The sequence below is a fragment of the Corythoichthys intestinalis genome, chromosome 8 (genome assembly GCF_030265065.1).
Source record: "Corythoichthys intestinalis isolate RoL2023-P3 chromosome 8, ASM3026506v1, whole genome shotgun sequence".
Taxonomy (NCBI): Eukaryota; Metazoa; Chordata; class Actinopteri; order Syngnathiformes; family Syngnathidae; genus Corythoichthys; species Corythoichthys intestinalis.
In genome coordinates this window covers 45,012,130-45,024,853 of record NC_080402.1, presented here as the reverse complement: position 1 = coordinate 45,024,853, position 12,724 = coordinate 45,012,130, and the positions used below count along the sequence as shown (strand labels likewise).

General features: G+C 41.2%; 1 protein-coding gene across 1 annotated transcript in view; it reads right to left on the bottom strand.

The window, feature by feature from the left end:
• Positions 1–12,724, bottom strand: part of myo15ab (myosin XVAb) — an 83,248-nt gene that overhangs the window by 2,520 nt on the left and 68,004 nt on the right. The window contains exons 53-67 of the mRNA XM_057844729.1: positions 10,924–11,177; positions 10,761–10,835; positions 10,471–10,676; positions 9,363–9,478; positions 8,311–8,380; positions 8,126–8,198; positions 7,704–7,777; positions 7,488–7,570; positions 7,276–7,406; positions 3,601–3,695; positions 3,348–3,522; positions 3,121–3,281; positions 1,621–1,754; positions 1,141–1,274; positions 415–548 (exon numbers count right to left, since the gene is read on the bottom strand). Of these exons, the coding sequence (XP_057700712.1) occupies positions 415–548; positions 1,141–1,274; positions 1,621–1,754; positions 3,121–3,281; positions 3,348–3,522; positions 3,601–3,695; positions 7,276–7,406; positions 7,488–7,570; positions 7,704–7,777; positions 8,126–8,198; positions 8,311–8,380; positions 9,363–9,478; positions 10,471–10,676; positions 10,761–10,835; positions 10,924–11,177 (1,915 nt within the window). The remainder of the gene's footprint in view (positions 1–414; positions 549–1,140; positions 1,275–1,620; positions 1,755–3,120; positions 3,282–3,347; positions 3,523–3,600; positions 3,696–7,275; positions 7,407–7,487; positions 7,571–7,703; positions 7,778–8,125; positions 8,199–8,310; positions 8,381–9,362; positions 9,479–10,470; positions 10,677–10,760; positions 10,836–10,923; positions 11,178–12,724) is intronic.

Below are 12,724 nucleotides of genomic sequence, written 5' to 3'. Positions count from 1 at the left end.
CATACAGTCCATGAGTCCAAATTAGATTCGATATAGAATCGATAAAGAATCGAATTGTTGAGCAATATCGTTAATGAAATCGGAATCGTAAAAATCTTATCAATTCCCATCCCTACCCACAAGTCAGTTTCAGTTAGCATTTGAGTAGGGATGTTAATCATGAGTAGGCCCACAAAAAGTCCAAGACGCCATACCAGAAAAGACATAGGAAGTCTTCCGTTTTGGTTTGAAACTGCAATTTTAGTTTCTTTAAAGTTGCACAAAAAAACATCCATCAAAAAAAGTTTCACTTGATCTCATAAGATTTGCCAGCTATTCCTTTTATTAGTGTGCCAATAGAAAAAGGGAAAAAGCCAAGCCAGGAAAGACACTGCATGGCTACTATAATGAATGTTTGTGGGTGTGTTTCCTCACATGTGTGGTTTTGTGCAGGAAGTGAAGCCCGTTTTGATTGACAGCAACAATGCAGGGTGCGTAGAAAGAGGTAGAGCTGCTGCTGTGGACGTAGAAGAAGGACGAGCCAAACATGGGGAACGCGCTCACCAGGCCTACACACACCCACACACACACAGATAAGATTACGCACAGGATTAACATATGCTTGGGTCACCAAGATTTATTTAGGAACTTGGGCAGTCACAGTTTTCAAATCATTATTCGTTAGAGATAGTTTATAAATAAATCCCAAGTGATTTACAATTCTTTCTCCAGCCTTTTCATCAGATTTTCTTCTGATTAAAATGTAAAGCGAGTTTGGCGGAGTCTGAAAGATACATTGTAAATAGTTTCTTTTGGGCACTCTAGCGGCCAAAATTTGCCTGTTGAATACATATTAAAGATCAACCCAAGCCTTTCTGTTACAAGTTTTGTAGTTGATATCAGAAGGAAGGGACAAGTACAAATTGCAAAAGGAGTTGCTTTACGTATGTAAGTACTGTACTTTGATTTGATTGAGAAGTGACCAAGGACATTTTAAGTAGCTGGTGTTTGTATTTGTACAGTCGAAACGATAGCCCTCACGTATCTGTATGGCAATCGAGCAGGCACCACTTCATGTTTACTGTTCTCTATTTTGGTGGCAATGGGATTGTATACATTGATTTTTGACTGAAGACTCACATCTTTTAGGGCTTATCTTACCCAAGAACTGCGCTCGCGCCTGGTGCGGGCTGAGGGTCTGGACCTGTTGCATGTGCTGTGTCACCATGGCAACCCACTGCTGCGGCGGCTGCTTTTTGAAGAGCGGAGTTGCAATGTACTCCGACAGCTCGTGTCTGCGGGAGACACAAACACGCTTCACACTCACACAAGTCATCTTTCAAGTTTTTGTTTGTTTGTTTGTTTGTTTGTTTTTGACACAAGCTTTTTTAGTCGAGTGACGCTTTAAGTCTGCCAGCAAGAGAACAAGGGATAAAAGGACTCCGAAGTAACACAACTGATGTGAACCAGTAAACAAGTCCCTTCTTCAGATGGAAAAATACTTTATGGACAAAAATGATTGTTGCCTTTATTGGCTACTCAGCTTCATCATGTGATTCTTCAGTCAGTTTTTGTTAGACGGAATCTGACTGGAAAAGCCCCGACAGGCAATTGAGTTAAAAGGAAATGATGTTGACATACATGCTTGGGATGAAGATGATATCTTTGGCTCGGTGCTGCAAGGCGGCAAGCTTGGAGAGCTGATGGAATTGTTGATCGCTCACGTTTCCGGGCGGAAGAATGTTCAGGAGACCTTTTCGGTAGTCTGGAAGGATCTAGCCACACCAGTGAAGGTTACGGTTAGGTACACAGGTACCTTTCTGGAGAAATCTTTCCAAAATATTGCCATAAAGTGCATCTGAAACTTATTTGCAGTGCTTTACTTTTTACAAATACAGTATTGTATGCCTTATTTTGAAATAAGCTCATCTTTCCCCCAAATTCTACAAAAAACACCCCTTGATAATGTGCAAAAAAAAGTTTGTAGTGCCACGTGTAATAGTACTTTCCAGATGTCCTATATCATTCTACTGTATTTTTTACACTGTATTCTATAAAAAGGAGATTTGATCTCTACAATACACTTCTTCAAAGTGAGGTTTTTGTGATATTATGGGCAGGGCCGGCCCAGGCCATTTGGGGGCCCTAAGCAAAATAATGCCAAGGGGCCCATATTTTTGGCCCACCATTTCATCACAGTGTACTGTGAAACCCATACATGCAATCCAACCCATATTTCCATATTTTGTATATTAATCAGATTTTTTGTTTCGTTGCTCCAGAAGGATAAATTCTCTTCGACATATTCGTGCATCTATTTTCCTGTTAGGGCCTCTGCCCCTCCCTCCTGAGAGCTGGGCCATCCCCGGCAGGTGTGCATGATTCATCTAATTCACAGGTCAGACGGGTGGAGCGGCCACAGGTGCAGGCAATCATCATCAGCCACCTTTATAAGCCAGTGGACGCCTCAGCTCGTCGCCAGATCAATTTGTCCGTTTCCAGCGTCAGTTGCTTCTCGTAATTATTTGAATACTTTTCTCTGTGTTTCTCGGCTCATGATTTTTTGCTCTCGTCCCAGGACCTGTCTCTGCGCGCCCCATGTCGGAACCTCAAGCCTGATCCCTTCCCGATCCTTGTCAGCACCCTGCCTGCCTATTTGCTCTTGGATCTGGCAACAAATAAAACATTTTTTGATCACAGTCACTCTGCCTTTGTCTGCTCTGGGATCCCCTCCCGTCGTGCAAACCTAACATTTTCCAAGCAAGTTTGAGCACCAATCATCGCAAAGCAGGTTCAACGTCACTCCCCAGGTTGCCAGATTGTAATGACAAGAAAATTGATGTTGGCATAGATAAATGGCAATGCACGCCACATTATTTATGATGCTCTATTAAAAACGTATAAAATTAGGTTGCCAGATTGGGGGGCCCCCTAGTGGTCATGGGCCCTAAGCAGCTGCATAGTCTGCGTATAGGCTGGGCCGGCCTTGATTATGGGGAAAAAGAGACTCAAGACCAATAATTTTAAAACTTTTTCCAAAGACAATTCAATTAATGTTAAAAATGAGTTAACACATCGTTCGAGGAGGTGTCTCTTGACATTTATTGACTGAGGCCAAAATATTTTGCATGTTTGCCGTACCTGGTTATAGTGCATGGCCACGTAAAGCTCGTTGTCAAATTTGAGGGGCTGGGCCCAGACGACACGTCGGAACCAGAAGCTGTAATTGTTGTCCACTAGTTCCGCCTCTGTGGCCACGTCCAAAATGTACTCGTTTTTGTTGAGAGGACGCACATTCTGACCTGCCAGTATGTCAGACACCTTACCAAAAACTTGAATCTTTTCAATTTGCATGACTTCAAACGCACCTCCATCAGTAACCAAAAAGATGGCGTACTCCTCAATGGCCTCCAGTCTGTGGAGGCCCATCTCGTAGCACAGCTCCTCTATAACCTCCAGTGAAACAGAACACGTTTTGATCTTCACGTGGCGTTCCAGGCCTCCCGGAAAGAGGACGAGCTGACGCTTGGAGCTCCTCCCTGCCTGAGTATGTCAAAAACAAGCAAAAATGGTGTCGAAGTGAATTGTCTGAGGGATTTTCACATGCGGACAAAGTTTTACCATCATGGCTTTGAGCTCCATGTTGTTGGGGGGAACGGCACGGCCGCCGTATTGGAAGGTTTTCTTCAGATTATGCTCACACGCCTTAGCGATGCCTGTAGCACAAAAAAAAAGACAAACGTGTTGGGACACCCATAGTTTGATGATAAGTCTACCTACCAATCATTGCATGTAGCACCAGTGACTTGTTCCGTCCAAGTTTGAGCTGTAAAACGGACCTTAGTCAGAGCCCACATCGTGGTTATGTTTTCCCATAATGGCTCCCAATAAGAGGTGGGTAGTAATGTGTTACACTTACTCAGTTACATTTACTTGAGTAACTTTTTGAGAAAAACGCTACTTCTTAGCGTAGTTGTACAACCACGCAATACTTTTTACTTTTACTTGAGTAGATTTGTGAGGAAACACTACTTTGGGCTACACTAAAGTCAATACATTTTTCTTCTTAATTCTACATATTGACTTTATTTTTGCCAGAGATGCCGACAGGGGCCATCTCAGTTTCACCAACGAGACGTCGGAACAATAACCACATGACTCCACTGTACCAATCAGAAGGAACATTTTTTCCTCTACTAGAGGGCGCTCAAGCTCTTTACACGGATGATGTATCATAGTGTCGTTCTGGTCTCAATTCAATGATTTTTGTGACATCTTTTTGGTCTAATATGGTCATGTAATAAGTTATATTATAGTATTATAACAACAAAAAACAACAAAAGTATATAGATAATATAACTAACATATACAAGTATATATATACATTGGGGAGAACAAGTATTTGATACACTGCCAAAGGGTTTTCCCATTGGCAGTGTATCAAATACTTGTTCTCCCCACTGTACTGTGTATATATATATATATATATATATATATATATATATATATATATATATATATATATATATATATATATATATATATATATATATATATATATATATATATATATATATATATATAAACATGCTGAAAAAAATGTTTTAAAAAATCAGACATTGTATGCAGTTACTCACAATGTTACTCATTACTTGAGTATTCTTTCAACGAATACTTTTTTTACTTGAACTTGAGTAAATTTTTGGATGACTACTTTTGCTGTTACTTGAGTAATATTATTTAGAGGTAACGCTACTCTTACTTCAGTAAAATATTTGGCTACTTTACCCACCTCTGCTCCCAATTCATATAAACGCCTTCTCACCCGGACCCCCTATAGCAGGGGTGTCCAAACTTTTTGCAGAGGGGACCAGATTTGGTGTGGTAAAAATGTGGAGGGCCGACCTTGGCTGACATCCTGTACGTAGAACAATATATTCAAACAAATTTTAGCAAGCCATTCTGTGTGTCACATTTGCTTTATTATTATTATTATGATTATTTTTCATAATTTCAACAATCTCGCAACTAGCCTTTGTGGCGTTCTCTTTCGACTCTCGGGCTCTTGCGAAACACTGCTGCTGTGAAATTAAACTAGCTTCAATTTCTTGCGTATCTTCCCTGTAATCTTGTCGTACATGTCAACGTGTCTTGTTTGGTAAAATCGCCTCACATCGAACTCTTTGAAAACAGCGACTGTCTTTTTGCAAATGAGGCAGACACAATTGTTGCGTATTTTAGTGAAGAAATAGTCCAGTATCCACCTATCCTTGAAGCGTCGGCCATCGCAGTCAACTAACTTTTTTTTTTTTTTTTTATTGATTGTCGCCATTTTAGAAAACTGGAAGTAAAGGGTCACACGGGGTAATGTTGCTTAATGTACTGCTGCCTTTTAGTGGGTAAATGAGGAACAGCATTTAGTGTGTATGCTACTTCATATGCTGAGAGCAGTACTGCTGACCAATTTATTAAGTCTGTGTGCGGGCCAGACGATTTTATGACAGAGCCTGGGGACCGGATGAAATTTGACCTCGGGCCGCATTTGGCCCCCGGACATGTCTGCCCTATAGGAACTACATTACCCCCATCCTCCATAAACTGCACCGGCTTCCTATTTCATACAGGATACAATTCAAAATCATCCTTCTCACTTACAAAGCACTCAATAACTTGGCCCTTCCCTACCTCACAGACCTTCTCTGTCCCCACACCCCCTCCTGTCACCTCCGCTCTTCTAATGGAAACATCCTCGCTCCGCCCCAACAAAGAACACACCGAACTTGGGGGGACAGAGCCTTCTCCGTTGCTGCTCCCTCCCTTTGGAACTCACTCCCTAAACCCATCCGTAACCGTTCAGGCCTTCCCACATTAAAAAAACTGTTAAAAACTCACCTTTTTAAACTAGCTTTTAACTTATAATTATTTTCTTTATTGTTTTGTTCTGTTCACGTTGTTTGCTGGTTTTTGTTTCAACTGTAAAGCATCTTTGAGCATTGGTAAAATCTCTCTACAAATAAAATGTATTATTATTAGGGCTGTCAAAATTATCGCGTTAACGGGCGGTAATTAATTTTTAAAATTAATCACGTTAAAATATTTGACGCATTTAACGCACATGCCCCGCTCAAACAGATTAAAATGACAGCACAGTGTCATGTCCACTTGTTACTTGTGTTTTTTGGTGTTTTGTCGCCCTCTGCTGGGTGCGACTGATTTTATGTGTTTCAGCACAATGAGCATTGTGTAATTATTGACATCAACAATGGCGAGCTACTAGTTTATTTTTTGATTGAAAATTTTACAAATTTTATTAAAACGAAAACATTGAGAGTGGTTTTTACATAAAATTTCTATAACTTGTACTAACATTTATCTTTTAAGAACTACAAGTCTTTCTATCCATGGATCGCTTTAACAGAATGTTAATAATGTTAATGCCATCTTGTTGATTTATTGTTTTGATAAACAAATACAGTACTTATGTACAGCATGTTGAATGTATATATCCGTCTTGTGTCTTATCTTTCCATTCCAACGATAATTTACAGAAAAATATGGCATATTTTATAGATGGTTTGAATTGCGATTAATTACAGTTAATTAATTTTTAAGCTGTGATTAACTCGATTAAAAATGTTAATCGTTTGACAGCCCTAATTATTATTATTATTAATGTACGATGCCCTCATATTGCACATACTCAACAATTTCAATAACTCCAGGTATCCAGACTAACTCTCTATCCTGACATTTTAGGAGTTTCAGCAGAAAATTTAAAGCAGCAAAATTTCAATTTATTTGAAAAGAAAATATCCACACTTCCACTCGTTTTCACAATACAGCATTACTCACAAATACCATACTTTAGCAGCTCATCCGTGCATTCTCACCAATAATTGGACTTACATGTGGAGTACAAGCTTGTCAGCAAGAAGATGGTTAAAAATGAATTTGCACAAATTTAAAATTTCAGAGACACAATGTCTCTATTTGGGCGCAATCTAGAGCTCAGATACCTGGTTTAAAAATTCCAAGTAAACCACTATTCCATCTATTTTATAAGGGGGATTTGTAACAAAAATGCTTGAAAACAGCTCAACGACAAGCCAGAATTTAGAAAATTTAGTGAGGAATGTGAAATCGATGCACAGGATTTGCTTTCGTGAGGCCGTCAAAACAACGTAGCAGGTGGAATCGGGCCCCTGGGCCTTGAGTTTGCCAAGTATGGTCTAAGTCAACCACAATATTTACATAAAGTGTCAAAGTGTGGTGGTGACAATGTGTGCTGAGCATTACCTTGATACTGCACCCCTGTGCTGAAAGAGGCCTGCATCAGGTACTTCAGCAGGAAAGGCTTGAGGACCTCAGAGCAGCGACTGAACGCCGTGAGGATGTAGAGCAGCCTCCACCCTCGCTGGCAACTGTCGCTACAATCACACATTAACACACATTCACGTTTTGTGTTCTTAACATCCAACTTTTCTCACCAGTTCAGTGATGAGACTCACGGTTTGGAGCTGGTGTTAGCAGTGATCTGTTTGACCACCTGACAGTAAGCCTCATCCCTCATCAATGTGAACTCTCCTACCAGCTACACACACGGAGGCACACAGAATGGATGTTAACCCAACACACATACTGCACAATATGATACAGGCATTGTCTTGAGCTCATAAGATACTTTTAGGTTCACCTAATGAAGTGTCCAGTGAGCATGAATGTACCTTGAGGAATGTGCTGACCACTTCCTGCTCTGTTAGCCCCTTTAATGGTGAATCCCCCATGAAGCGCATTACCACTAAATGAATGACAAATACACACTTCAGTTGTTACACAAAATCAGAAATAGATGTACAGCAGAGCCAAAAATTAATGTATTTACATGTCACTTTCTGCACAAGTGTGAAAGTGTAAAATATCTATACATTCCAAAATATCAGTGTATTTATAGAGTTCGAAGTGGATTTGAGTAGATTTTGGTGACTGTTAATTGGTCATGAAATTTTAAGAAAGCGCCAACATAAAATGTGAATAAAGTAATGTGCTATGAATAATTTCCCAATGCAGTACATCTGTCGATGGCAGTTTGTAGAGTTGTAATTTAAAATCTGAGATTTAATTAGAGTAGATGAGAGTGAAAACATACTAAGGAACAGGTCCACTGCTACTCGATTCATGGCTGGATCCGTGAATTCTATGAGGGACTCACTCATGGGATTCTGGAGACAACACAAGCACGCGAGAAGCGATTTTTAATGACAAAATATTGATATGAGAGCATAAAAGGTTTAAAAAGGCTACTGTAAATCAAAGCATTGGGCACAGGGTCACCTTGGAGAACTTGATCATTTCCTCGGGCTCCCTGGAGACTCGGCTTTTGCTCTTACTCTTTAGAGAGTCCCTGGAAGCAGTAAAAAAATGATGGTTATAATTCTTACAACTATTATTATTAGAAGAAAATATTAATTATGACAACTGTCAATAAAAAGCTATAATGACATGAAATCAGTCAGTAAAATGAGCATGTTTTTAGCCATTTATTTTGAATGAGCAAATACAATTAAAAAAACAAAAAATGCAGTGTGATGAAAAGCTGCAAGTTTAAAAAAAAAAAAAAAAAAAAACATTTAAATGACGAGGGGGTTTTTTTGTATTGAAAAAAAGCATGTTTTTCTTTGGACGGCATAGTACAGTCATTATAAAAAAGCCATTAAAAAAAAACAAATATTTTGACCAAAAACTATACTAATGTAATAAAATATAGTAAGGAAATACAAATATACTATAAGATATAACAAAAAGAAAGTAATGTAGTAACACACTGCTTGTTACATAAAATATACAACAATTAAATAGATAAATCAAACACAAAATAAAAAAAAAAGATTAATAAATACCTAAAATACTAAAGACTAATGGAAATAAGATGCAATACATAAAATTATAACATTTTAATGTAAGATGGTAAGGGTATAATGATACAAAAAATAGCATTACAAGAATACATTAAAGTTAAACTTTATGAATTGCTATTATGAAAATATTGTAAAATGTAATCAAACATTTTAAAATGTGCTGTACTTAATTCAATTTTTGCACTGTAAACACCTGTGCAACTCTGAATTCTGTGTTTGAAATGTAACAGTTACAAACAATAAAATATAACACGTACATGTAAAATGGAAATATAATACTGTGCATGTAACATTTAAAAAGTACAAAAAAATAAAACATTAATGTGTAGGTTTTATGATGTTAATTTTCCAAATACAGGATTTAACTTGGTGTCCTTTTTCCACTGTCTGTGTGTGTGTGTGTGTGTGTGTGTGTGTGTGTGGGGGGGGGGGGGTACACGTGTGTGTGTTGTTCAGCATGTGTCTCACCCCTTCCCAGTTGCAGCTTGTCTGAAATACTTCCTGGCAAACTCCAGCATGTCATATTTACTGTCAAGCAAAGTCCTCTCGTCCATCTCTCCATCAAAGTCATTCAGAGACACACCCTGACGAAAGCCATAATGGCAAATTTATATATTACATAATGTATTCGGGCAACAGAGAAGCATCAAACACAACATAAGGTTTAATATTTAATTTAATGAATGCAAATGTTTACTCTTTATTTTTGGAATATTGTCAGACTGAGATGGTTTGGGCATGTCCAGAGGAGAGATAGTGAGTATACTGGCCCAAAAGCATGCTGGATTTACATATGTCAGGCAAGAGGTCTAGAGGATGACCAAAGAGGTGGTTTATGGATTTAGTTAAAGAGGATATGAAGGTAGTTAGCGTGAGAGCAGAGGACAGGGTTAGATGGAGCGAACTGGTTCGCTGTGGCAACCCCTGAAGGGAAAAGCTGAAAGGAGAAGAAGAAGAAGATTAAGCTGGAATTCTTTTAATCTTTTGATGATACTATGGCCCAGAGATGATGAAATCCCACTTCGACTGTTAGAAGCGAATTAAACCGTTGTACTTTTTTTTCTTTTTTACATTTGTTCACAAAGTGGTGAACATCACCCCATAGCACTCAACTTTCCCACTTTTTTGTTGACGGGAAAGAGTCCCAGATTTTGGGGTACATGTTGCAGGCCTCACGTTAAAAATGAGAGAATTAAAAAAAAACAAGAACACTCATTAGTTTTATCATTGTATTTTGTTGTTATTCATGATTGCCATAAGGTCCTAAATTCTTTGGAATTGGGGTTTGTAGATGACATTTTTATTCTGCTAATAACTATCGAAACAATAATGGGTAATATTGAATATATGTATCACTTGCAGATGCTGAAATGTAGCTGTGTTTGCATAAACAGCATTGACATCTATCCATCCATGACCCCACTTTAGAAAATTATTCTTTCGTAGTACAGTATAACCAAGTTATCAAATTCTATTACAAAAATATTTTTTACAATGGTCAGTTATATGTAAAATACATTACTAGTTGATGTACCATTAAGTGCCCGAGGCGGCATTCATTTGGGAGTGTACATACCTCAATGGTCTGGTCTATCTCATGCGCGGCCATGGTTGATGCCACGGCAACAGCCACCGCTGAAGACACTGCAAACTGTCCTGCTCCACCTCTGGGCTCTGCCTTGCGGTCCAACGGCAGGGACAGGAAGTCAGGAGGAGCAACCGGGTGGACGCACTCTGACGGGAAAGCGCCAGGGCGACCAAACACTGCCCCAAACTTCCAACCTGTCACGGATGGAAATGAATGGGAAATCAGTGAGAGCAAAAGCAGAGTAATTTGAGAAGTTTTGGGGCATCATCACCACTCACCAAAGTCCTGCGTGTCTTTCTTGAGCTCCTCCAAGTAGACCACCTTCTTTTTCACCACACATCCATAACTATAACCTGTAACACAAATGCATACGCACATATATACATTCATGAGGCACACAGACTGACACATGTACACATAAGGATGCTCTTTTTCAGTCACCTTTTTCCAAACTGTCCAGCACCTGCAGCCTGATGATATCACCCTTGTGAAAGTTGAGCATGGTACGCTGATCTGCCACAAAGTTGCGCTCAGCGATCACATATTCGGAATCCTTCTTGATCTCGCCAATGAAGGTGTCCACCAGGTGCTTTACCTGCGGCGCCTTGGCTGAGAATAAGATCAACTTCTCATTGCTGAGGTTGAACTCCAACATGTTGTCCGACGGGATGGTCACAAACAGGATGTCTGCGTAACTGAGGCAGTGTTACACTTGGGTGAGTAATAACGATGTCAGAAGGAGTCTATCAATGAGGAATATCACGCATCTTCCAACCTCAGTCAACCCTACATGTACAGTACGGATGATTTGCCTGTCAATATACCACATCGACCAGCCTTGATCAACATAAGGAGCAGCGTCCGCCCGTCCGTCCGTCCGTCCATCCACCAACTACCACTAGTTCCAGGGTCGGGTCGTGGAGGGAGCAAGTTTAACCAGGAGGCCCAGACTTTCCTCTCTCCAGCCACTTCAACCAGGTCCTCCGGCGGGATCCCAAGGCATTTCCAGGCCAGCCAAGAGACAAAGTCTCCCCAGGGTCATCCCCGGGGCCTCCCGCCAGTGGAACATGACCGAAACACCTCTCCAGGGAGGCGTCCAAGAGGGATCCGAACCAGATGCCTGAGCCACCTCAACTGTCTCCTCTCAATGTGGACGAGTAGCGGCTTGATCCCTCCCAGATGACCAGGCTTCTCACCCTATCTCTAAGGGAGAGCATGGACACCCTACGGAGGAAACTCATTTCGGCCGCTAGTATCCAGGATCTTGTTCTTTCGGTCACGACCCACAGCTTGTGATCATAGGTGAGTGTAGGAACGTAGATCGCCTGGTAAATCGAGAGCTTCGCCTTTTGGCTCAGCTCCTTCTTCACCACTACGGAACGGTGCAGAGTCCGCAGTACTGCAGATGCTGTACCGAGCCGCCTGTCGATATTCCGCTTCCTCATACCCTCACTCATGAACATGACCCCAGGACACTTGAAATCCTCCTCTTGGGGCAGGATCTCATCCCTGACCCGGAGAGGGCACGCCACCCCTTTCCGACTGAGGACCATGGTTTTGGATTTTGAGGTGCTGATCTTCCTCCCGACCGCTTCACACTCGGCTGCGAACCGCTCCATTGAGAGTTTGAGGTCACGGCTTGATGAGGCCAGCAGCACCACATCATCTGCAAAAAGCAGCGATGTGGTGCTGAGGCAACCAAACCGGTCCCCCTCAACACTTCGGCTGCGCCTAGAAATTCTGTCCATAAAAATTATGAACATAATCCGTAACAAAGGGGAGCCTTGGCTGAGTCCAACCCTCACTGAGAATGAATTCAACTTACTGCCTCAATGCGGATCAAACTTTGACACCAGTCGTACAGGGACCAAGCAGCCCTTACCAAGGGGCTCGGTACCCCGTACTCCCGGAGCAACCCCCACAGGACTCCCTGAGGCACACGGTCGAACACCTTCTCCAAATCCAAAAAACACCTGTAGACTGGTTGGGCGAACTCCCATGCACCCTCAAGGACCCTGCCATGGGTGTAGAGCTGGTCCACTTTTCCACGGTCGGGATGAAAATCACACTGCTCCTCCTGAATCCGAGATCAGACTTCCTGACAGACCCTCCTTTTCAGCACCCCTGAATAGACTTCACCGGGGAGGCCGAAGTGTGTGATCCCGCTATAATTGGAAGACACCCTCCGGTCCCCCTTCTTAAAAAGGGGGACCACCACCCCGGTCTGCCAATCCAGAGGCGG